Raw genomic sequence first — 27,392 nt, 5'->3', positions numbered from 1 at the left:
AGGGCTATGCCCTCATAGTATGGAGGGCTTGGATTAAGACATAGCCAGCAATTGTTTGCTCTCTCAGGACTGGAGAGGTTAAGTGCCTGGTAGGCCCCTCTCACTAGGTTGATAAGCCTGTCTCCTGTTCCGGGTATTTCGGGGGTCTTTTTGGTTTGTATAGCTGTGGAAGTCGCTGGGGTTAAAAGTGGTGTTGGTCTTGGTGTTAACCTTAACCTTTGGGGGGGCCTCGGGGCGGTAAGGCGAGAACTGGATTGGGTCCTATGGCGGCTCTTGGGGTTTCTATAGAAAGCTTTATAGTGAACGTTAGGCCGTCGTCATAACATTCTTTATAGAATCTGAGGCCCCAGGTATATCCCTTTACCCAATTAAGTTGTTTTTTTCCTGATTCGGTGAAGGCTATTTTGAGTGGGTGACACCACTGATTTTGACAGGCTGGGTTTTGTGTCCACTTGGGGCTGCTCCTGGCGTGGGAATAATTCGCCGTTACGGTGATGTAGTCCCAACCTGAGGTGGGCTTCCAATAAGTGTCACCAGTGGTTTCGCAGCCCCAGTTGTGACAGTAAAAGTGGGATGCCCCACTGCATGAGGTCCATTCTCTGGGTCTGTGAAACCCGGGGCATACATAGAAGGTGAGTGTCCTTAACATACTTCGTTGACTCCAATCCCCACAGCCTCCCCAAGGATCTAACCCGAGTCGTCCCTGGGGGGACGGTTGTGAAGGCGGCTTCTGTAGGTCAAAGTAATTTTCTATATCCCAGTTGGCTGGAGCTCCCATGGCTAATTTACAAATGTCGGGGTATAGGTTAGGCCACCAAGTGAATGGGGCATGCTGCTGAGAGGTGTTCCAAATTACTTGTCCTGTTTGAGACAGGACCTGCCAGGTGAGCTGTTTTACATGATGAGGGGACCCATGGGAGCTCGGAATGCCCAGAACAAGGATAGTCAATGTTAGGATCGCACGAGTCTTATCTTTAGCGGGTTTTGAGTGCGTCGAACTCGCCATTCCTCCTTGAGATCGGATGTTGTCGGTTCGTCTGGTCCCAGATGAGCTGGTTTTACATGGAAGGCATGGATCCACGCCGCGATGCCGTCGACTTTTAGCGCCGTCGGGGTGGTCAGGAGTACGGTGTAGGGTCCCTTCCATCGGGGCTCAAGGTTCTTGATCTGATGCCTGCAGGTGTGGCGAAATCCCAATTTGGGCGGGTTAAGGGGAAGGCCATGTCGATCTCATTGGGCAGCTGGGTTGGTCGCCCATCGTCGCCCGGTATGTTTTTCCGGGCTTCCAGGAGGACTCTCTGCTTTTCCTCCGAGGTCAGCAGAGTCTGCAACAGCTGTTGACAGTCATCCCAAGTGGGCTGGTGGGTAACTGATCGGGGTGTCCGTTGGGTTCAGGGCTGAAAACTTTGGCTTCCACCTGAGAAATAATATCAAGGTTAAAAGTGCCACTGCGCGGCCATCCGACATTGAAAGTGGGCCACTCGGAGGAACAAAAGGTGACCCATTTCTTCTTCCGTATTTCCACCGACTGGTTGTTTGCTCGGTTCTGGACGTCGCCCCAGTGGCTAAGGGTCAGACTTAAGGGGGTAGTCACTGTCTGTCCCATAATCTCAAGGACAAAAAGGGTTATTATTACAGAGACAAACACTAGACTCAGACACACAACAACCAGACGCGCTGTGCGGTTTCGGCGTAAAACCGAAAGCAAAAATTCAAATGGAGATCCAGGGGGTCCGGATTCCCCCTCTCCAACCAAGGCCGCGTATCCCTCCGATACCGGCCGAGCTCCAAATGCCCCGCTGCCCCAGGGCATAGATGTCCTGAAGGACCCAAATGTCCCACCTGGTGGGACTACAAATGCCTCTGGAACGTCTTCCAGGGCTGCGAGGGAGAAGTCCGAGCCCGTCAGCTCCTTCTGGCCCCCGCCAAATACAAATGGATCCGATAGAACCCCAAACCAAACGCGTGCGCCAAATCACAAATAACAGATCCAGACACAACCTTAGACACCACGCAAAATTACAGGTAACCGACTACAACCACAAACCACAAACACAACGAATATAGCGCTGGCCAGCTTACCTCCTGACAGTGGGTCGGTGGTCCCTGGGTGGGGGTCTCGAATCCTGGACGAGCCCCCAAATGAAAGATCCCCCCTGGGGCTCCAAGCACCCCGGAATGGACCCCTTCTCAGGAGGAGACCCCCGGACCCAAAAACCGAGCCGAGTCCACTGGTCAGATGCAAACAGCACGAGGTTTATTGAGTAGACACAGGTACCTGCGGGCGGTCAAGTCTTAGGAGGACTCGCGCGCCAGCCCTTAGTTCAGGGCCTTTTTATGGGGTTTGGGGAAGCGAAAGCATACGTACAGAAGCAAAAGCACGGTTACAAAGTTTTCATTGGCTGGTTTGAATGTAAAGGCATACTTGGTGTTTGTAGATTGGCTAGTTCAAATGTAAAGGCATACTTGGCGCGCGGGAATACCCCTGATTGGTTCGCTCAGCATCCTTCATTTACATAGTGGGAAGTTACTTTCATTGGTCGTTAACAAAAGGGAAACAGACAGTATTGGCTAGATTTCAATCCTTCATTAGCATGTAGACTGACCATCGGCATTGGCCAGACCACAATCCCTTATTAGCATGTAGACTGACCATCGGCATTGGTCAGACTACAATCCCTTATTTGCATGTAGACTGACCATCGGCATTGGTCAGACTACAATCCCTTATTTGCATGTAGACTGACCATCGGCATTGGTCAGACTACAATCCCTTATTTGCATGTAGACTGACCTTTCAACATTCCTTGTAGTATCTTATCACTTTTTACAACATGGGAGGATTGTTTAAGGGAGTGGGAGAAGGGGGTGTTGGCTAAGCAAAGAGAAGGGGGAAGGAAGGGGAAAGGGAAGGAGAAAACCCTTTTCAGGAAAACAAGCCAGAAACGATCCCAATATATGTATATATAATAAGTATGCTTTAAGAAAGATATGGCCTCAACCACTGAATATTTGGTTTTTACAATAAAGGAGATGTATCCGAATAAAAGCATGTATTTTAGTAATTGGTCCTTGTGGAAAACATTCACTGTTTTATTTTAAACACAGGAAGAAAATTCAAATACAGACTAGTAGGTGTAATGATGCCAGTGCAGCAATTTTAAGTGAGCAGCAAATGTGACTTTTCTATAGTGTTCTTCATTGTTTGTTCAGGAATAATACCCTGCCTACAGCTTTTCTTCTGTTTTTTAAGGAAGGACATCTAAAGTGGGATAGAAGCAGTTTTGGCCCCTGAATAACGGTTGACAGTCTTAACGGTATTTCTGTTTAGACTGGCGTTCTTCGAACCAACTGTGTGGACTGTTTAGACCGCACCAATACAGCACAGTTTATGGTGGGAAAATGCGCTCTGGCGTACCAGTTGTACTCCTTGGGACTGATCGACAAGCCGAATCTGCAGTTTGATACAGACGCAGTTAGGTAAATCTTTTTTTTTTTTTTTTTTTTTAAAGATTTTATGTATTTATTTGACATAGAGAGACACAGCAAGAGAGGGAATACAAGCAGGGGGAGTGGGAGAGGAAGAAGCAGGCTTCCCACCAATCAGGGAGCCCGGTACGGGACTCGATCCCAGGATGCTGGGATCATGACCTGAGCCGAAAGCAGGCACTTAATGACTGAGCCACCCAGGCGTCCTGCAGTTAGGTAAATCTTATTTTCCACCTTTTGAATGCTGATAATCACAGAGAGAAAAACTGATTAATAATAAGGACTTCTATGAATTTGTTTCTTCTTTTAACTTCTCAAAAATTACATTGCTGGAAGACATTTTTCAAAATAATTCTTTAATATTTTATTAAAGACCTCCGTGTTGTTGCCATGGTTTTTATTTTTGTGTGTGTGTTAATTATGAATAAATACTATGTTCTTTATATAAATCCAGAGTGCTTTAGATAAATACAAAACTGGTGGGTTTTTACCAAACAAATGCAGGGGTGCCCAGGTGGCTTAGTTGAGCATTGACTCTTGGATTTGTCTCAGGTCATGATCTCAGGGTTTTGAGATCGAGTCGAGCCCCATGGTGGGCTCTGTGCTCAGCATGGAATTGTCTTAAGATTCTCTTCCCCTCCTTTGCTCTCCCCTTTTTTTCCTCCCCCACTCCTGCCCTGGCTCATGCGTACTCTTGCGCACTCTCTCTCAAATAAATAAAATCTTAAAAAACAACAAAACAACAAACTTAGATTGCATTAGAAAGAAGTAGTCATGTGCCTTCATGCATTTTGAATTAAAAATATAAGATACATGAAAAATTGATTCTTCATGAAGGTTTACATTTTTTCACTGTCCATTGGATCTGTGCCACTGCGTGAAGTGCTCTTTCTTGAAAATACAATGACGCTTGTTATTGGTCATCTGAGGTAGTCATAAAGGCTCTTTAGGAAAATGAACAATTTCCAAGTGGCCAGATCCACAGATATCACAGCACTGAAAATCTTAACAGGCACGTGGAGAAATACAGGTTTCAAACGTGTTCTGAGGAAAGAGTATGGTTTATCTGTCAATGACAAGAGATCATCAAATTCCGTTGTGGGAGGTAAATTGATTTGGCAGCCTGAAGAAAGTTAGGAGTCCTTTAGTCAGGTTAGAATCACCTTGGTCTGGCTTTGATGTCTTATGTTTTTGTTTCTCCAACTTCCATTTTAGTGTTTTCTATGACTTTTTTTTACTTATTAGTCTATTACTGTAGCATATATTTTACGTATGGATTTATCATCAAGAGTCTGCTTGAAAGGCTGTTAGGAATTCATATGTGGCTTAACTGAACCATGTGTGTAATACTTTTGGTAAAATTTTGTAATGTTTATTTTTCTTTGATTTAGGTTATTTGAGGAACTCTATGAAGATCATGGGGACACCCTTTCCCTTCAGTATGGTGGTTCTCAACTTGTTCATCGTGTAAAAACCTACAGAAAGATAGCACCATGGACCCAGCATTCAAAAGACATCATGCAGACCCTGTCTAGATATTACAGCAATGCTTTTTCAGGTAATTCTGGAATAATAAGCCATTCTAAAACTTTACCTGATATGCACTTTTCTTCTTAAATACACATCTTTTTTGAGCAATCTGGCTAAGTAAAACCAAAGTTTAAAATAGAATCTCACTTAGAATGTTCTAAATAAACATTTGTTCAATAAATGAATGAATAAATTTTATATTTTAAATAGTGCAGTGTTGCATTTTTCCACCCATAATAGGAGCTTTGAAATAGTGTAGAAGATAAAAAAAATGTCTATTTTATTTATTTGAGATAGAACAAGAGAGAACACGTGCGAGCGGGTAGGAGGGCAGAGGGAGAGAGAGAAGCAGACTCCCTGCTGAGCAGAGAACTTAGTGCAGGACTTGATCCCAGGGTCCTGGGATCATGACCTGAGCTGAAGGCAGCCACTCCACTGACTGAGCCACCCAGGAGCCCAGTAATGCAAAATACTTTGATTCCTTGGCTTCTGTCACCTTGCGATACATAGATAAATCTGTTTGAGGGTATTTAATCATTATTTTAAAAATAGGATTCATAGTCTTGACAAGCTAATTTTTTAAATGTCAGCTAGAAATTAATAGTAGCATTAACACTAAATTATATCTTTCTTTGTTTTATGACTTGTGAATACTCAAAAGTAACAAGTTGTTAAAATGGTACTTCTGCTGCCTCCATTCTGATGGAATTTCCAGCATAATAGATATCACAGACCAAATCCTCATATTCTTCTGCTGGAGGGACAGCATAGAACTGTTAACTTTGGATTGCTGTGTAGCAGAGCTGAAGTATATCTATGGACTGAGGAGAGGGCTGCCATGTTGGGAAGGGCCTGCCCTCCTAAATATGATTGGGTCAAAGGATCTTTGAGTGGTTTACTGGTGACCAGACGTCGGCTTCATGAGGGAGGGTGGTAGCATGAGACTGACCTCAGTCCTGGCCAGAGGGACCCAGCAGCAAGAACCCAGAGGTGATCCCTGGATTCCTAAGGAAGGAGTTGTGAAAAACTGGTAGGAAAAGTTGCTTGGTCCACACCAAGGGAACTGCAAGAGAGTCTCTGGTGACGGGAACTTCTGAAGCATGCCTGAAAGCCCCCACAGAGTCAGCTTTCAACATTTCCCATTCCCAGAGAGAATGCAAAGTCAGTTTGCTGTGTTACAATGTAAGCATATCAGTTTTCCATGCTGCGTAACAAATTATTAAGAACGGCCTAAGACAACATGTGTTTATTATCCCACGATGTCTAGGGGGGGAAGTCCAGGCACAACTTAGCTGGATTTTCTGCATAGAGTCTCACAAAGCTGCAGTCAAGACGTCAGGCAGGCTGTGGTCTCATCTGGAGGTCAGACTAGGGAAGGATTTGCTCCCTGCTTGCGCGTTTGCTGGTGGAATTCAATTCCTCATAGTTTTTTTGTGACTTTGGGACTCTTAGTAACTTGCTTCTTCACAGCCTACAAGGGAAAGTGAGTTTCTAGAATGAGTTTTTCAGCAAGAGAGTCTTATAATTGTGGGGGCGATGGCCCATCCCTTTGCCATATCCCATTGGTTAGAAGCACATCATATCTCCCACCCCTGCAAGGGAAATCGGTATCAGTTTGCTAGGGCTGCTGTAACCAAATAGCACAAACTGGGTGGCTCAAAGCAGCCCAAATTTATTATCTCACTATACTGGAGGCTGAAAGTCTAAAATCAAGTTGTTGGTGGGGCCAGGCACCTTCTGAAACTGATAGGTGAGAATCTGGACTTGCTTTTTCCTTTCTTCTGGTAGTTTGTCAGCAATCCCTGGTGTTCTTTGGTTTGTAACTGTGGCACCTCCGTCACTGCCTCCGTGGTTACATGGCCCTCCTCCTTCTTGTGTCTGTTCAGTGTCAGATTTCCCTGGTCTCATGAGGACACGAGTCCTATTGCATTAGGGCCCATCCTAATTTAGTGTGACATTTTAACTTGATTACATCAGCAAAGACCCTATTTTCCAATAAGATTATGCATTCACAGGTATTTGGGTTTAGGACTGCAATGTATCTTTTGGGGGAGACAGTTCACTGTATAGCAGAGAGTATCACACTACAGTACGAGCACCAGGAGGGTGGGGATCATAGGGTTCGCCCTGGGGCGCATCGCGCCAAGTAAAACCTTCCCTATTCATACACTTTGGAGGAACCAGAAGCTGGTGGGTAGCCTGGTGGGCATGGGAGGGAAGTACAAGGTAATCTGTAGGTCCTGCATGTCATTTACCCCATGCTGTCCTCCATTGCTCCTCTCCAGATGAACTGATGCTCTCACATTCCCTGAATAAATTAGGCTGCTTAATCATATGCTGTTCCACCCATTGGAACACATGACTGCCATCTTCTCCTGATGCCTAGCCGGGCTCGAGAGCTCACTGTACTTTGACTTGCTCAAAGAAGGTCCTCCAGGGTTTGTTCTAATGGCATTCTGTGCTTTTCCTTCATAGCACTTAGCACAGTTGCCGGGAAATCATTCGCGATGCCATTAGTTCCTGCCATGAGGCCAGAGAGCCCCATGGGCAGCTCGTTCACCGAAGTGTCCCCAGTGCTTTGCTCATGGCACACTAAATATTTGTGGGATGAATTAATAAACACATGAGTTAATTTATTACCTGTGTCCTCCCCAATTCCCCCTTTTCCCTGAATTACAAAATTGACAGGACTGAGATGCCAGCCTAGTAACATGTAGCTTATCAGCGATGCCCCGAGATGGCTCAGATCATTTCTTTTGCATTCTTGGAGCCCATTATAGTACTCTGGGTAAGCTCAGTGTTTAACATAAACTACAGAGTCCACTGCGGACCTTAATGAGAATTTAGATATTCCTCTTTATGCCTGCTCCTTGAACTGGGTTTAAAACTTAAAAATCAAAGTAGAGTAATCCAAGCAAAAACTGAGAGGGAAATCGAACTTAGAGATTCTGGCCAGTGGCATAAGTTTCAATTCTAGATTTCTAAAAGAAAAATATTAAAGCATTTCCATCATCTTTTATTATCCCTAATGCTCTCGTTACCAGTGAGGACATTAATATGTACTGATGTATTCAAATTGGCCACAATGTGAGTTAGAAGTAATTGGTTATTATCAGTCATGAAACACAAAATTACAATGGGTTTCACTTGTTTTTACCAATTAGAGCATTGATTAGAATAGGGTTATCTCCCAGAAGGCATGCTCACTGGCTCCTCTTTGTGGTGCTAGCTTCCTAGGGCTTCTGTTAACAAAATCCCACAAGCTAAGTGGCTTGAAGCGGCAGCAGTTTCTTGTCCCACAGTTCTGGAGGCTCGAAGTCCGAAATCAGGGGATGAGCAGGGCCGTGCTCCCTGTGAAGGCTCCAGGGGAGGATCCTTACTTCATAGCTTCTGATGACTTCTGGTGATCTGTGGCTTGCCACAGCACTGTCATTCCTACCTCTGACTTTGCCTGACATTTTCCCCTTGTGTCTGTGTCTACATGGCATTTTCCCTGTGAGTCTCACTCTTCCTGTAAGGACATGAGTCATATCAGATTATGGGCTGCCCTACTCCAGTGGGACTGCATCTTAAGTGGATTGTATCTGCAAAGACTCAACTTCCAGATAAGGTCACATTCATAGGTCCCAGGGCTTAAGTCTTCAACGTATCTTTTTTTTTTTTTTTAAAGATTTTTAAATTTATTTATTTGACAGAGAAGAGAGACAGAGAGGGAACATAAGCAGGGGGAGTGGGAGGGGGAGAAACAGGCTTCCCGCTGAGCAGGGATCCTGATGTGAGACCCGATCCCAGGACCCAGAGATCATGACCTGAGCTGAAGGCAGATGCTTAACAACTGAAGCACTCAGGCATCCCAAGGCTTCAACGTATCTTTTTTGGAGGGACACGGTTCAACCTATAACACTTGTATACTTGTGTGTGTATGTGTATGTACTTGTGTGTCCACAAGTACATATCTCTCAGGGGATGGGTTACCACGGGAAAGGTGGAAAACTGCCCCGATGGAAAGGAAACATCCACTCTTTTGCCCTCTGACATCATTGTCCGTGTAATGGGAATCATTATTGACAGATAAGGACCAAGTGAAGTTTATTTAAATAATACTAGGGGACAGGGAGAACGAATGTGGAGATGTATGTGATTTAAAAAGCAGGGAGGACTATTAAAAGATAGAAGATGGTCAAGAAAAAGTGTAACATGCACATAATGGAAGTGTAAAGCAAAACTGTACCACTGAAAGAGGAACCACTCTGAAAGCAATTATTTTATAAATAGTGTGGCTAAAACAGACTTTATTTTGAGAAGCCTGGTATCCTTGAGGCATACAGCTTATTTTAAAATTACAATGGCTATCATATAATGTTAATATATTTCTAGAGCCATTTTCTTTAAAACACTCAAGATAACTTTACAAAATTTAATCTCCTCATGTGATTCCTCTGGGGCGGGCAGGAAGACACTTGACATTAGGTTGTTGGAAATTTTTTCCCTTTCATTACCCAAAAAATGTAATGTAGATGGACAAAAGGCAAATTAAGTCAAAAGACAAGCTAAGGAGAAATTTGAAACCTACCAAAAAATGCTAATTTCCTTTAGATATAATAAGCCAATATAAAGGGACCAAAAGTTCTGGAGAAAAAAATGAGCAAATGACATGTACATTTCACAGGGAAAGCAATGCATATGGATTCTAAACATATGAAAGAAAGCTCAACTTCACTCATAATAAGAAAAATAAAATTATGATAGAGTACTGCTTCATATATCAACAAAGATCAAAAAGGTTTTTTATCCTTGGGACCTTTTGATCCTTGGGTTTTTGATCCAGGATCCCTCATAGGGGTTTTTAGTCATTGAAGTGTAGTTGATGTATAATATTATATTAGTTTCACATAATCATGAAGTTTATATTAGTTTCACGTAATCATGAAGCAATCATGGTAAATCTAGTTACTGTCACCCATACAGAGTTGTTACAATATTATTTATATTTTCTATGCTATACATTGCAACCCCAGGTCTTATTTATATTATAATTGAAAGTTTGTATCTTTTAATCCCCTTCCCCTAATTTGCCCAATTCCCCTTCTCCTCTTGGCAACTACCAGATTGTTCTCTGTATCTGTGAATCTGTTTCTGTTTTTTTTTTGTTAATTTGTATCATTTTTTAGATTCCACATATAAGTGAAATTATTTTCTCTATCTGACTTAGTTCACCTAGCATAATCCCTCTAGGTCTATCCAGATTTCATTCTTTTTTATGGCTGAGTAATATTCCATTGCATGTGTATCACTTTTTTTTATTCATTCGTCTATCAGTGGACACTTAGGTTGCATCCATATCTTGGTGATTGTAAATAATGCTACAATGAACGTAAGGGTACATCTTTTTGAGTTAGTGTTTTTGGTTTTTTTGGATAAATAGCTAGAATTGCCGGATCATATGGTAGTTCTAGTTTTAATTTCTTGAGGATTCTCTACATTCTTTTCCGTAGTGGCTGCACCATTTTGCATTCCCACCAACAGTGTACAAGGGTTCCCTTTTCTCTGATTCCTCACCAGCACTTGTTATTTCTTGTCTTTTTGATAGTAGCCATTCTGACAGATGTGAGGTGATATCTCATTGTGGTTTTGATTTGCATTTTCCTGATGATGAGTGATGTTGACTATCTTTCCATATGTCTGTCAGCTATCTGGATGCCTTCCTTGGAGAAGTGTCTCTTCAGGTCTTCTGCCCACTTTTCAATCGGTTATTTTTTTTGGTATTGAGTTGTGTGAGTTAATATAGTGAGGATATTACCCCCTTATTGGATATATCATTTGCAGATATGTTCTCCCATTCAGTAGATTGTCTTTCACTTGTTGAGGGTCTTCTTCACTGTGCAAAAGCTTTTTAGTTTGATGTAGTCCCTTTTGTTTCATTTTACTTTGCCGCCTTGGGAATTTCATCATTGGTTTGTATAGACAGACTGATGCCATATAGGCAACCCACTTCACTCTCTTTCAGGCTCTTTTAAAAAACTGTTCTTGAGGCTTCTCATCTTAGCGTGCTTTGAGGTTTGTCTTTAAGAAGTACCATTGGTTTCTAACACAGCTGGTTACATTGGTAGTTGGAGGATGCCAAGAAGAGACCTAGGAGCTCCCGTCAGATGTTAGGGAGAGTTTTATTATTATAGCTGTCTGAAGGAACTTGTTAAGCTGCTTCTAACCTTTTTTTTTTTTTGCATTTTGGTTAGCTGAATTTTCTTGCTGAAGCTTATTGAATTTCAGTCCTGTTATATGAAGAAAAAAAAGATACAGGATACCTTTAGCAGTTAATAATAGATCTGCTCTGTTCATGCATACATGTATACATACATACACACATGTGCAGCTTAAAATTGTGTGGTGTATGTGTGTGTGTGTGCGTGCACGCATGGAGGGGAATCATATCCTTCTCAAACAGAGATTTCAAAAAAAAAAAAAAGAGACATTCACAAGGTAAGGACTGCAAAGCTGACCACACATGGGAAACATGCGGAGGAGGCATCCCTCAGCTTTGTGGTCGTGCCTTAAGGTTGTAGAACAGTTTTACTCACGTTCTGCTCACCACTGGAGCAGAGGTGTACGAGGGAGAAGAACATTTTAGTTTATCAAGACTAGTGAGGCAGCCTACTAAGGTCATCCTTCTAACAGGTTTAAGGTGGATAAGCTGTGTTTGGCTCTAGCAGGGAGGAGACACTTGGCAAAATGTTTTGTTTTAATAACTTTTTAAATAACATTAATAACTGTTCACCGGTCCTGCAACCAAAGCAGTTAAACATGGCAAGAGAAAATGCTGTAGCTAATTATGCTCCATTTTAAACTGACTACGGGTCTCCAAAGGACACTAAAACAACCTGCCAGTCCTACTACGTTTCTCTGGTATATTCCTTCTAGCGGAATGACCATTTGGAAATGACCACTTTCCAAAAGGACCGTTTCATACCATTTCATGTCTTCTCCTAAAATCTACAGCACCCCACTCTCCACTGTGACCTTGCGTGTCATTGAGGTGAACTCCCTCTTCAACATCCTTAAGGACAGCAGAGCCTGTCCTTATCTGCACCTCTAGTTTCTGTATTGTATTACAGTGATTGGAGTAGCCCTGTCCCATCTTTTTTTTTTAAATTTCACTTCAGTGTTCCAGAATTCATTGTTTATGCACCACATCCAGTGCTCCATGCAATATATGCCCTCCTTAATACCCACCACCGGGCTCACCCAATACCCTCCTCTCCCAAACCCTCAGTTTGTTTCTCAGAGTCCACAGTCTCTCATGCTTCATCTCCCCCTCAGATTTCCCCCAACTCACTTCTCCTCTCCATCTCCCCATGTCCTCCATGTTATTCCTTATGCTCCACAAGTAAGTGAAACCATATGATAATTGACTCTCTCTGCTTGACTTATTTCATTCAGCATAATCTCCTCTAGTCCTGTCCATGTTGATACAAAAGATGCGTGTTCATCCTTTCTGATGGAGGCATAATACTCCATAGTATATATGGACCATATCGTCTTTATCTATTTGTCTGTTGAAGGCATCTTGGTTTTTCCACAGTTTGGTGACTGTGGTGATTGCTGCTATGAACATTGGGGTACAGATGAACTGTGGCCATTGCTGCTATGAACATTGGGGTACCTTCTTTTCACTCCATCTGTATCTTTGAGTAAATACCCAGTAATACAATTGTAGGGTCATAGGGAAGCTCTATTTTTAATTTCTTAAGGAACTTCCACACTGTTTTCCAAAGTGGCTGCACCAACTTGCATTCCCACCAACAGTATAAGAGGATTCCCCTTTCTCCACATCCTCGCCAACACTTGTTTACTGTCTTATTCATTTTGACCATTCTAACTGGTATAAGATGGTATCTCAGTGTGGTTTTGATTTGAATCTCTCTGATGGCTAATGATGGTGAACATTTTTTCATATGTCTGTTAGCCATTTGTGTGTCTTCTTTGGAGAAGTGTCTGCCCATTTTTTTATGTGATTATCTGTTTTGTGTGTGTTGAGTTTGAGGAGTTCTTTATAGATCCTGGATATCAGCCCTTTGTCTGCAGTGTCATTTGCGAATATCTTCTCCCATTCCGTGGGTTGTTGACTGTTTGCTTTGCTGTGCAGAAGCTTTTGATCTTGATGAAGTCCTAAAAGTTCATTTTCGCTTTTTGTTCTTGTTTCCTTTGCCTTTGGAGACATATATTGAAAGAAGTTGCTGTGGCCGACGTCAAAGAGGTTACTGCCTATGTTCTCTATAATTTTGATAGACTCCTGCCTCATGTTGAGGTCTTTTATCCATTTCGAGTTTATCTTTGTGTATGGTGTAAGAGAATGGTTGAGTTTCATTCTTCTACACATAGCTGCCCAATTTTCCTGGCACCATTTATTGAAGAAATGGTCTTTTTTCCACTGTGTATTTTTTCCTGCTTTGTCGAAGATTATTTGACCATAAAGTTGAGGGTCCATATCCGCGCTCTCTACTCTGTTTCACTGGTCTATGTGTCTGTTTTTGTGCCAGTACCATGCTGTCTTGGTGATCACAGCTTTGTCGTAAAGCTTGAAATCAGGCAACGTGATGCCCCCTCTTTTGTTTTTCTTTTTCAACATTTCCTTGGCAATTCAGAGTCTCTTCTGGTTCCATACAAATTTTAGGATTGTTTGCTCTAGCTCTTTGAAAAATGCCAATGGAATTTTGATCAGAATGGCATTGGAAGTATAGATTGCTCTAGGCAGTATAGACATTTTAACAATGTTTATTCTTCTAATCCATGAGCATGGAATGGTCTTCCATCTTTTGGTGTCTTCTTCAGTTTCTTTCATGAGTGTTCTGTAGTTCTTTGAGTACAGATCATTTACCTCTTTGGTTAGGTTTATTCCCAGTATCTTATGGTTCTTGATGCTATAGTAAATGGAATTATTTCTCTAATTTCCCTTTCTATATTTTCATTGTTAGTGTATAAGAAAGCAACTGATTTCTGTACATTGATTTTGATAGAACAAATCAGTAAGAGAAGAGAGAACAACATGGTCCTCTCAATTGATCCAGAAAAAGCATTTGACAAAATACAGCATCCATTCCTGATTAAAACGTTTCAAAGTATAGGCATAGAGGGAACATTCCTCAACTTCATAAAATCTATCTACGAAAAACCCACAGCGAATATCATCCTCAGTGGGGAAAAGCTGACAGCCTTCCCTTTGAGATCAGGAACACGACAAGGATGCCCACTCTCACCACTCTTGTTCAACATAGTATTAGAAGTCCCAGCAACAGCAATCAGAAAACAAAGAGAAGTAAAATGTATTCAGATTGGCGTTGAAGAAGTCAAACTCTCTCTCTTCACAGATGACATGATACTTTACATGGAAAACCCAAAGACTCCACCCCCAAACTACTAGAACTCATAGAGCAATTCAGTAACGTGGCAGCCCTGGCCCATCTTAGGCCAGCCCCTCTGCCATGCTTTGAGTCCCATCCCGTCATGCTTGCCTATAAGTAGACTCTCATGGCTGCCCATCTTCAGTCCCCACTCCTCTGCCTCATTCCCATTATGCGTGAAAGCCCTCCTTAGTATTTTCCATTGGATCTTTCCTTAACATACCCAGTCCCATGCCCCCATCCAGCTATAGTCCTATTTCCTTGGTTTCCTAAGCAAAACCTCTTGAGTGATCTGCGTGCGTGTTTCCTCTCCTGTCCTTTTCTCTCCACCTGCCTCACGGCATCTGCCCTGTCATTGCTGCTGAACCTGTGCTTGTTAGAATCACCAGCCCTCTCCCTATGGCCAAATCCAAGGTCATCTCTCTGTCTTTATCTTTTTTTTTTTTTTTTAAGATTTGTTTTTTCCAATTTATTTATTTTCAGAAAAACAGTATTCATTATTTTTTCACCACACCCAGTGCTCCATGCAAGCTGTGCCCTCTATAATACCCACCACCTGGTACCCCAACCTCCCACCCCCCCGCCACTTCAAACCCCTCAGATTGTTTTTCAGAGTCCATAGTCTCTCATGGTTCATCTCCCCTTCCAATTTACCCAAAAGCACATACCCTCCCCAATGTCCATAACCCTACCCCCCTTCTCCCAACCCCCCTCCCCCCAGCAACCCACAGTTTGTTTCGTGAGATTAAGAGTCACTTATGGTTTCTCTCCCTCCCTATCCCATCTTGTTTCATGGATTCTTCTCCTACCCACTTAAGCCCCCATGTTGCATCACCACTCCCTCATATCAGGGAGAACATATGATAGTTGTCTTTCTCCGCTTGACTTATTTCGCTAAGCATGATACGCTCTAGTTCCATCCATGTTGTCGCAAATGGTTTTTTAAGATTTTATTTATTTATTTGACAGTCAGAGATCACAAGTAGGCAGAGAGGCAGGCAGAGAGAGAAGGAAGCAGACTGCCTGCCGAGTAGAGAGTCCAATGTGGGGCTCGATCCCAGGACCCTGGGATCATGACCTGAGCCGAAGGCAGAGGCTTTAACCTGCTAAGCCACCCAGGCGCCCCTCTCTGTCTTAATCTTGCTCAGCCTTTCAGCAGTTTTTAATCACGGGTGACCCACTCCTTGTTTCTTGAAACTCACTTCTGTGATCTCTCACTCAGTCTCCCTGGTGACATCTCCTGCCCCATTTCTAAACCCTCTTCTCGTTTCTCTCTATACTTTTACCTTAGGGGCATCTCATCCAGCTCGTAAATACCGTGCATTTGATGCTCACCTTTGCGTCTCTAACCTTGACTTCTTTACAGAACTCTGGACTCATTTTTCCAAAAGCCCACCTGGCTAGCATCTCTTCTTGAATATTATGTTAGTTTTCTATAGGTTCTTAATAAATTACAGCAAAATTAGTGCCTTAAAACAACACCCATTTATTATGTCATAGTTTCTGTGGGTCAGAAGTCTGGGCTCAGCATTCCTCAGCTGTGTTCTCTGCTTAAGGTCTCACAAGGCTGGTAAAAATGAAAGCAGTTAAGTCAAATGAAGTCAAAAGAAGCCAAAATTAAGTTGGTGTTGGCCAACCTGGGCTCTTACCTGGAAACTTCCAGGCTTTTTGAGGTTTGAGGTCAGTGGTAGAATCCCATGACTGAAGTCCCTGTGGCCTTGCTGGCTGTTGCCTGGGGGTCATTCTCAGTTTCTGAAGGCCGCTTGCCTTCCTTGACTTCTGGCCCACTCCATCTTCAGAGCTGGCAGTGGCACATTGAATCCTTTTTGTGCTTCTAATCTCTCTGCCTTCCTTTCTACTTTCCTCTTCTGCCTTTGAAGGATCCATGTGATTACAGTGGGCCCCCCCAAGATAATACAGGATAATTGCCCAGTCTTGGAGTGAGTAGTTAGTAACCTCACTTATATCTGCAAAGTCCCTTTTGCTGCGTGATATGAAATATTTGTGTGTATAAAACTAGGGAGGAAAGATCTTGGGGCCCAAATTTCTTTTTTCTTTCTTTCTTTTTAACATTTTGTTCATTTGTCAGAGAGAGTGAGCAGAGTATAAGCAGGGGGAGCATCAGGCAGAGGGAGAAGCAATCTCCCTGCTGAGCAAGGAGCCCAATGCAGGACTCAATCCCAGGACCCTGTGATCGTGACCTGAGCGGAAGGCAGTTGCTTAACTAACTGAGCCACCCAGGCATCCCTTGGGTCCCAAATTTCTTACTACCACGGGTATCTAATAAGAGTCTCAAGCTGATCATTTCTTTTTTTTTTTTTTTTTAAGATTTTATTTATTTATTTGATGAGATAAGTAAGCAGAGAGGCAGGCAGAGAGAGCAGGGAAAGCAGGCTGCTTGCTGAGCAGAGAGCCCGATGAGGGGCTCCATCCCAGGACCCTGAGATTATGACCTGAGCCGAAGGCAGAGGCTTTAACCCACTGAGCCACCCAGACGTCCCTCAATCGATCATTTCTGAGGCAGAAGTTCCTTACTTTGACTCAAACCTGTTTTTTCACTTGCCTTTTCCACCTCAACACCTGTTGCTCAGTTCAGAAACCTTGGAATCATCCCTGATTTCTTTATTTTCCTTACTTATCCCCACTGTCCCAGTCCCATCTCTCGGCAAATCTCATTGTCTCAGCCCCAAAATATACCCTAAATGCTTCTGCTGTTTTTCATCCCGCCTGCCGCCATGCTGGTGCCAGAAACGGTCACCTCTGTGTGAACAACCGCAGCACTTCTGCTTCAGCTCTCTGCCCCCACACGTTGGCTCCTGTTCTTCACAGCCACCAAAGGGATCTTTTCAAAACTGAAGTCAAATAGCATCATGTGCCTCTCTAAAAACCCTTCCAGAGCTCTCCATCGTACTTAAAATAAGACTCTTTATGGAGACCTACAAGGCCTTGTGTCTGTCTCTAATATGGCCGTTCCCCTTGTCCACTGCCCTCCATCCTCCCTGGCCTTCCTTCTGTTCTTGGAGCTGCTGTCTATTCCTCCTTCAGGCCTTTGTTTGTGTTTGTCCTTCTGCGTGGGCACATCCCCCCGAGCTTTGTGTATTTTCTCATTTGTACACTTCAGCTGTTACTTCCTCAGACCCTGTAGCCTCTACCCCTGCCCTCACCACCCAATTCAAGGGGCCGTGTCCCCTCCCTTCGCTCTCATGTCACTCTGTCGTTCTTCACAGAACTTACAAGTCTTCCCAGAACTTACAACCCCTGAATGCACCTGGTCCATTATTCACTTGTATATATGTTTGTTTGCCACTTGGAATGTCAGCCCCACCACAGCCACCGTCCGTCTTACCCGTAACTGTGTCCCTAGTTGGTGCAGAACAGAGTAGATTCTTGGGTGAGTGAATGAAGGGTAATTCTTCTTTTCAATTATGAAAATAATAGGTATTAATTATAGAAAGTACAGAATAACTCACAATGAAGTCAGATAATCTTCACCTTCCAGAGCAGAGAGAGTCAATTATTATATGGTTTCACTTACTTGTGGAGCATAAGGAATAACACAGAGGACATGGGGAAATGGAGAGAAGTGAGTTGGGGGGAATCGGAGGGGGAGATGAATCATGAGAGACTGTGGACTCTGAGAAACAAACTGAGGAGAGCGGGTGGGGGGTTGGGTGAGCCTGGTGGTGGGTAGTAAGGAGGGCACGTATTGCATGGAGCACTGGGTGCGGTACATAAACAATGAATTTTGGAACACTGAAAAAAATTAAATTAAATTTTTAAAAAAACCTCACAATGAAGTCAGGTAATCTTCACCTTCCAGAGACAGCCATTTGTTCAGATTTAGAACATGAGACTTCCTTGCGCATAATATTTATGTTCTCCTTTTGCCCTTTTAGATAATGTAAGCAATCTTTATGACCTAAATATGCTTCTACAACATGATTTTAGTTGCTTTATGGCAGTCTATCCTTTAGAAACTTACACTTTAGAAACACAGAAACAAGTCATAATTTATTTAGTTATTATTTTGCATTTTGGTTCCTCTTAAACATCTTTAAACATATACTCTTTTTTGGCATATCTTTGATATTATCTTATGGAAATTCTAGAAGCATATTTATTAGGTCAGAGAGTATAAATATTTTCAGGGCTTTAAGTATGTGTGCGGGTGTGTGTGTGTGTGTGTGTGTGTTTATAATAAATATAAATATATGTATATTTAAAGCCCTGAAAATATCTATACTATATCTATCTATACATAAATACATATGTATATATATTTAAAGCCCTGAACATATCCGTATCTGTATCTATCTATACATAAATATGTATGTATTTATGTGTGTGTGTGTGTGTGTGTGTGTACCCCACGAAAACTTTGGTAAGTTGAAATGACATAAAGTGGGGAGTATCCCCCCCACTTTCCAGAAGTTTGAATTACACTACTTTGCTTTTAGGAAAAACTTGTGTTAGCAAAGTAACAGCTATTTTCATAAAAGTTAAAAACCTCTTCAGATTTCTTTCCATTAATATGAGAGGTACTGATGTAGGTCTTTTCCAAGCAAAGTGGCGTAATGCAGACTTTCAGAAAGCAGGGAACCCCTGGGTTGCCAAATTGCCTTAGAGAAAGGATACTGTACAGCAGTTAATATTCCTTGGGCAGAGTTATAGAAGTGCCCATCTTGATAAGAATTCACCAGCCTAAGCAAGTAAAAAGTGGCATTCTGTTTTAATTTGCATTTGTTTGATAACTAGTAAGGTTGAATTTTGGTAGGTTTATCTGTTTCTATTTCTTTCAAAAATGGCACATTTCTCTTCTTCTGTTAGGGTGTTGATTTTTGCCTTTCTCACATTTAGTGGGTATTTATTGAGTAACATTTCTTTCCATTATTAATTTCAGAGCCCACTTCATCACATACTTAATTTAACATTAGAATAATAAGTATTCTAGTTCTAAAATTTTTTTTTGCTAATTAAAAATAAAAAGAATTGTTAATAAAAAAAAAGAATTGTTCAATTCAAGCCTGATCTATTTAATACATACATAATAAAAGTGGTTAGTGTTTAGCTATTTGAGTGAAGTGTGACTGGTCCATTACTCTCTTTTCCTTTAAAGTGTGATTGAGTACAAAAAATAGGCAATCATTGCCCTCTTATTATCCACAACTGCAGAGAACCCACCTGGGTTAAGCTCGTGTCCATATCCGAAGTTCTACTGTCTTCCCGAGGGTGGTTGTCTTACTTGCAGTCAAGACTAGGCTGGAAAAGAACCCCAGGCTCATTAAACTGGTCTTAGAGTCCTTGGTTAGTGACCATATCCATCACAGAAACATATTTATAGAACAGCAGCACATTCAGCAAGTCTTCATTATGATCCTTTGAAGCAGTAGCCTTCATTGGGTTAACGTTTCCCACCGCTCACATTTTATCATACTTGTTAAAAGTTAAAGGAAGCAGCTATGAGGTTTAAAGGATGAAAGCCTCCTTGAAAACATGGCTGAAGATGGAAAGCTTCTCTAGACAGTAGTAAGATGTCTTGAGGTCCTGCATAGCATGAATTATTAAGTGCTATTAAGACTATACAGGAAGCATAAAGAATGTAATTACTATAAAAGCAATATGTGGGCCCCTGGGTGGCTCAGTTGGTTAAGCATCTGACTCTTTGTGTTTCAGCTCAGGTCATGATCTCGGGATCCTGAGATCAAGCCCTGCACTGGGCTCCAGGCTCTGTGTGGAATCAGCTTGAGAGTCTCTCCCTTGCTCTCCCTGCCCCTCCCCACTGCTCTAAATCAATCAATCAATCAATCAATGAAATCTTGATTGATTTTCCCCCGCTTAGGGAAAAAAGCGGTATGTTTACTTTTGCATCATGTAAAGAGGGTACAAATTGGGGAGGTAATGTCTGCATCATTTAATACTTGTTTTCTCTCAAAAGTGGCAGAAAGGCCCCAAATTTGCTCAGGTTATAAACACATCCCTTTTATACATTACTTTTGGCCTGAAAGGTAAATGCTGCTTTAATGGAACACTTCCTGTCAAAAAGTAATAACACTAATACATGTTTGATGTGCCGTGTTTCATTTATTGCTTTTGCTGAGATGACCAAATAGTTCAATGAGAACAATGTTGCTAATTTTAGAGATAGCTGTGTTCACTATAGCTGTTGGAAGAAGATTGATTTTATGGTAATGTTATCTTGTTTCGAAAGCAGTCATTTCTACTGTGCTTTTTAAAAAGTTCTGTGCTCATTTTCAGAAAGAGGGTATTATTTGAATCGTGCATGTCTGCCCTAAACTTGAATACACAGGACTCTGAGACAAGAATGGGAGGCAGGAAATGAGGGGAAACACTGAAGGATGCTGGCGGGAGGTGGGAGGAGGGGAGACGGTGCAGAATGGGAAGGGTGCTTCGTGAGACCCTTTAGTGCTCATCATCATTTTTACCAAAATATAATTATAAAAGGAAGGAAATACAATATATGTGCATATGTGGTTAGTAATTTTGGAGTGGTTGAATAGTTAGAATGAGGCTGTTATCCATGTGCCCACTCTGCCTTCACTATCAAACACAGAAGGGAATGGGCCAGGCCCACAGCTGAGGGGACAGAAAATGTTATAAACACTGTCTCTGCTAAAGAAATGGAGACTGTCTTTTCAAGGATTAGAAGTGGAAACTATGGAGAGCAACTTGTTCAAGGCTGTGCAATAGAATAGGGGTAGCTGTGGGATCATTTTGCTTATTTGTTTCTGACACTGTCTTCTTGTCTTTATAACAAAGTAAAGATGTATTTGTTTCTGGTAGACTGAAGAATGGTGAAAATGTGTTCTTACCTAAAAATAAAATCACTATGGTATTATAGCAGTTCTTGATTTTTAAGAGTCTCTCAAAATTCAAGAAGCAATATGTGTTCACTGTCCTCTGTATTATGAAAGGAATGGAGCAAAAAGGAAACATCTGGAAGCAAGATCTTAATTCTGCTCAAAATCTTGGTGACTGTTTTAGATATTGTGACTATTTTAGATTTTAGATGTGTGTGACTTCTGAAGTATAAATACTATTATTTTCAAAGGTATGTTTTATGAAATCACAGTTGTACCCTTCTCCTCCTGAGAAAACATTCTCCTGAGTTGTATATGTCAGTAGTGATTTCCTAAAATGCCTATTTTTGTTTTTTAGATGCTGATAGACAAGATTCCATTAATCTCTTCCTGGGGGTTTTTCATCCCACTGAAGGGAAACCTCATCTCTGGGAACTCCCAACAGATTTTTATTTGCATCATAAAAATACCATGAGACTTTTACCAACAAGAAGAAGGTATTCTTCTAGTCTACTGTATAAACTCAGATTTGATGTTACTTTGAGTATGAGATATTTTCATTTTTGAGTCATAATCACATAGGCTAAAGTAGTCTTACTACATGTTTGCTGTGAGGAACTCCGTGTTGTTGGTGTCCTGATACTAGATCTGGGAAATTGTCATTAACAATTGGTGGCTTTCATTTTTTGTAAGAAAATTTCAGAACTTCATCATTGAAGACAAGTTAATCATTAAGACAAGCCATCAACATTATTTCTGAGTGCTTCCTACAAATGTGAAACTGAAAAGAACTCTTACAGTCTTTGGTTTTTCAAGTGAGGGGTCTAAGCAGCATCACTTTGGAATGCTAATGGTGTTTCTTTCTGGAAGCATAACCTGCTCTTGGTGACACCGGTGAAGACGGGGAACTAGAGCAGTGACCCGGGTGGCAGACACCATCCCCAACATCTCCTTTACCCAAGCCTTTCTAGAGTCAATAGCCATTTTAGGTTCTTTTGATGACAGTTGAATTGATATTAATATTCTCAAAAGAAATAAAGTTTTTACCTGTAGTGTAGCCTCTGGGTCAGGTTGCTTCTGTACCTGAGTGACCTTAGATTAGTTATTTTAACCTCTCCCCATCTCATTTTTCTTACCTGCAGATGTGAATTGTAGACACACTTCAGAGTCATTGTGAGGGTTTGGTGAGAAGACTCATTAGTGTTTTTAACTGAGGCATCATGTACTAATGTAGTGAGTTTGGCCACACAAGCAAAATTTTCACACACAGGAGGCTGGAGACTGGTGTATTCTTCTTAGAGGCCTACAATGTCAAGTTCTCTCATAATGCTTTTCTCTCACAGCATCAGTTTACTATAGCCCTTATTTTGTGCAACAGTGCTTCCCAAACACTATGGGGGTCAGTGCTAGTCTGGGCTTCATTGTGTGGACAAACCACAGGCAACTGTACAATTATCAAGTGCTGATGTTACAGCTGTTATCAAATTCTGTGTTACTTCAGGAGTGCTAGAATATATAGGGATGGGTCAGTTTCTGTTCTCAGATTTGTTCTTCTAAGTGCGTGTTGTTGGAATAACCAACTTACTATTTGAGTTTACTTTCCCTGTTAATGAAGCACTGCTGGTTTTTGCATTAAATGATTGCCTCTGAATTTTTGCTGATAAAAAAGTAGAACTAATTATGTTTATTGGGTGAGAGATGAGTGTAAATACCCATATTTAGCTCTAGTAATGCAATTGACAATGGGTAAATGTGGGTGATTTTCCAAAATTAAATATTACCTTCCAGTATTAAAGCTGTTAACACACAGGTTGGGAAGAACCAAAACTCAATTTACTCCTGCAGAAACGAACTCGTGTATTGCAAGTGTACATTAAACCACTTGCGTACCTTGAGTTACATAACGGATCACTAAGGCAGGAGGTGGTCAGAGCTTATTTGTGTCATCAAAAGAAGCTGCTGTTATAGCTCCATTTTCTTAAAAAAAAAAAAGGAAACTGAGATTGCAGAGAGAATGTGTCTTGACTGAGATAATTCAGCTCATTAGATGACTCAGCAAGAATCAGCTGCAAACCTGCCACTGAAAATAAAGTTTTATCAAAGTAGATAATATGGCTCTCTCAGTTGGTTTGGTCTCCTGGTTTTTTCTCCCAGAATATCACAATTCCAAAAAATCAGTTTATGCTATCAAGAGTACATATTGGTTTTAAACAGTACTTAAAAATACTGTAAGACACATTTTTATTTTGGACTTTCCAATGTCACCCACGAAACTGGTTATTTTGGTGACAGCTAATATTATAATTCTCAGATAAAATGAATATTTTAGCCAGAGGCAGTTAACTGGGTGAGAGCTTAGACATCATGGTTGGGTGGGCAGAGTTAGAATTTCTGCCAATGTGTGACCTCTGACCTGCCGAACTCCGGAAACCCTTCTCCTCATCTGTAACATGGAGAGGACTATGTACACCTCACAGGGTCATTTTGAGGATTAGGTGAGAAACTGTGTGGGAATTACTTAGTACTGGGTCTGACACAGAATCCACATAGTCCTGAAGTGGCCAGGTTCTGGACAGATGGCCTCCAGTTTAAACCTGAGTGACTGTGGGCAAGTTACATAACTGGTGTCAGTCTCAGTGGCCATTATCAGTAAAATAGAGATAATAATACCATCTAACTTGTACATTTTTCTGAGCATCAGATGGAATAATATAAATGCTTACTACACAGCAAACCCAACAGATGTCAGTACTGTGATTATTCTTTAAGGAGAATCTATTCCCTAGTTGTAAAATTTATTTAAAAATCATCCAGGATGACCATAAAATCTGGAAACTTAGATAATATTATTTTATCACTTATTATAATATGATATCAATACCCACTTTATATGTATTTGCTTGTGTTTCCAAACTGGGTGACCATACCATATTTTATAATGTGTTTACCAGTGTTTACTCTGGTTTGTGTATATGTATTTATTTTTAAGATTTTATTTATTTATTTGACAGAGATCACAAGTAGGCAGAGAGGCAGGCAGAGAGAGAGGAGGAAGCAGGCTCCCCGCTGAGCAGAGAGCCCAGTGCGGGGCTCCATCCCCAGACCCTGAGATCATGACCCGAGCTGAAGGCTGAGGCTTTAACCCACTGAGCCACCCAGATGCCCCAACTCTGGTATATTTTTATTGAATGATAAGGGAAGGGGGAATAATTTTTGCTCTGACTAGAATTCATCCAAACCAGGACCTCTTAAAGTAACTACTTCCATTACTCAGAATCCCACATTTATCTATCTGCCTAGAACCGCTAGATGAAGTTTTGTCCTGATTTAGGTTAATGTGTCATACATCATCCAAGATGCTATTTATTGACTCCGTGTTTATCATGTCACTGAGATGTTTTTACATATTAAGCGCTAATTAATTCGTTAACCCAGAGTTGGATGGTTTCCTGGCCCTGTTCACTGTCTGATATGTGAGTTTCCTCTGCGTCTCCCCAGGAGAGGTCATCCGGCCTGTGCGCCACCAGTCCTGGTTTGTCCCCGGGGCCGTGTCTGGTTGAGGAGGTTCTTTTCAGACGTCCACTTACACGGTTCTTCCCCACATCACCCGAGATCTGCTGCTCTGTAACTTCACCTACTAATCTCAGTTCGACCCACTGAGACCTTAAGAACACGATTTCCCTATCCACTTTATGGTCTTTTAACTATTTGAAGACGAGTTCACACCTTCTCAGAATCTCTTCTTTAGGATAAACAGCCCCACTCTCCCCAGCTATTCCTCACAAACTGTGATTTCAAGTCTCTTCGGGCTTCAGAATGCTCTTCTCTTACAGATCCCAGTCCACAGTGGTGTTCTTTTTCAACTCTGGTGCCCAGACTTGGGTTCAGTAATGGTCACAGTTTGATCTGATTTGTGCCAAATATCGTGGAACCCACTGGAGCCATTACTCCTCTTATCCTGGTTACTCTGCGTTTATCATTAACTATAAGATTGCACTAGCTGTTTTTAGCAATGCCATCATAATGTTGACTCTCTGAGCTTCCTGTCCATTAGAACTCCCAAGTGTTTTTAACATGACCTGCTACCAGGCCTTATCTCTACCATTCTTGTATGCTCATTCGAGCATTCTTGGTCATGGTCATAAATGCTTTGCTTGCTTCCAAGAGAAAAGGTTTAATTGTATTACCTTTTTATTAATATTACTAATGGATTTGCAGCTTCTTTAGATATAATCAGCTGGTCTTCTTGATCCTGATACAAATCCTTGATGAAAAATGTTAACTAAAATAAGATAGATGGCAGAGCCCTCTGGGACACCACCAGACGATTCCTTCCACCTTAACATTGTTTCATAATTTTGGGTTGGAATTATTGAAATGGCTGTAACTGACTCTACTGTCATCATTTAACTATACTGTCCTCCTGCCCCCATTTCTCTATCTCATTCACAAATATTGATAGCTTTGCTAAAGTCCATGTGCTAAAGTCCATGTGCTAAATAAAGAGTCTTTTTTTTGAAGTCTCCCTAACCTTCCTTTGTGAGTGAGCCAGTGGAATTGAGCATTCTTCATAACAGGGACCAAAGAAGAGAGAGCAGCTGACTTATGAGGTGTTGTTTGCAAAGGAAGAAGTAGCATGAACTTGAAGTCTCAGTCATCTGATCCCTGGTTCCAAAGCAGGTTTCTGTACTGCTTCTGGTCTCTTCCTCTGAGTAACTGTCCTCGGGGGTGGTGGTAACCAAGATCTCGCCCCTGCCTTAGGCTGAGCCCTCTCAGATGCTCTCATCTTTCATTGGTCTCAGTTCATCTTCCCTAGGGCAGGGGTTTCTCAGGGGCTTTTGTGCTTCTGAGACCCACCCCGTAGAGCTGGACTTTTTAAAAAAAAAAAAAGTATGTTACATTGCTTTAACCTGCGTAGGGAGATACAGTTTGCGTAGGGAGATACAGTTTGCGTAGGGAGATACAGTTTAGTAACATTCAGAAAAAAAAAAAAAAATCTGTGGCCTCTTTTCAAGTCACTAATAGATGCTCTCTTAATTCTTTTTCTCCACCTGATACATTCTGAGCTTAAACACATTCTTTATCATGTTTACTTCTTTATCTGAGGGAAGCTAATGCTGAAGAACATTCTTTAGGAAATTCCTTATATGTTAGCCGATACTTTATTTATTTTCCTCCTCTGCCAAGATTAAGTGATTACAAAATAAAATTTACACCCATGTACACATGCATGTGTATACACACACACACACACACACACACCTTAAATAATTAAGCCATGCCTTTTCATTCTTCTGATCTGATGGTCTGATTCTCCTATTAGAAAAGCAAATGAGATTAGACTGGTATATTTTGGAAGTGGATTCATGGAAGTCACTGGTCATCTTTTTAGGTTACTCACAACATATCTCTACTTAATACTTGATTCTGTTATCTTGCTAGAATTGACATCATACTCATTGGTATATAGTTCCGGAATCTATTACCCTCTCACTTTCAAGCATCGAGACTGCATTTGCCCATTTTTAGTGTAAATTCCATTCTTAATTCTTTTTGGAAAGATGATTAAGCCCCAGTGGTACCAAGACACTTGAATTCTTTTAGAGATGCTCTGCTGTCTCCTTTCATCTCTTGGGCTGTACATGCTTCTCTGTTCTCTTTTTATCTTTCCAGCGTGAAACTTCTCATGACTGTTGAAGATCGAAAGAGTGCTGGGATTAAGTAGCTCTGCTTTTTCTGTCATTATTTTCAACACAGCATTTCTAACACTATTCTCTGTGTCAGACACACAGTTGTGCTCCGTAAATGTTGAAAGATTGAATGAATTATCCACAAGCAGCTGGCAGAATCCTTTTCTGTTCTTTTCACGCTCTAAAGCCTTGCTATGCAAAAAACAGTGTGAGGACCGACCCTTCTGGCATCACCCAGGACCTTCTCATCAACACAGAATCTCAGGCCCTACTGAATCAGAGCCTGTCCTTTTACAGGATCTCCCAAGTGTTTGTGCGTGCACTGAATTTCAAAAAGGACTGTTGTAAAGCATAACTTCAGTCTCAAGCAAAACTTGAAGAACCTTTTCTGTTACCATCTCACTATCCCTCTCACAGTTAATTAGGCTTCATGTTCCTTTTTTCGATCATCCTCAGTTATATATTCT

General features: G+C 41.5%; 1 protein-coding gene across 1 annotated transcript in view; it reads left to right on the top strand.

Moving 5' to 3' along the window:
- FIG4 (FIG4 phosphoinositide 5-phosphatase) overlaps positions 1–27,392 on the top strand; it is a 133,182-nt gene that overhangs the window by 55,114 nt on the left and 50,676 nt on the right. The window contains exons 14-16 of the mRNA XM_044244439.1: positions 3,332–3,480; positions 4,881–5,047; positions 21,594–21,732. Coding sequence (XP_044100374.1) covers positions 3,332–3,480; positions 4,881–5,047; positions 21,594–21,732 — 455 coding nt within the window. The remainder of the gene's footprint in view (positions 1–3,331; positions 3,481–4,880; positions 5,048–21,593; positions 21,733–27,392) is intronic.

The sequence above is a fragment of the Neovison vison genome, chromosome 1 (genome assembly GCF_020171115.1).
Source record: "Neovison vison isolate M4711 chromosome 1, ASM_NN_V1, whole genome shotgun sequence".
In the NCBI taxonomy this organism is placed as follows: domain Eukaryota; kingdom Metazoa; phylum Chordata; class Mammalia; order Carnivora; family Mustelidae; genus Neogale; species Neogale vison.
This window is presented reverse-complemented; position numbering and strand designations above follow the sequence as displayed.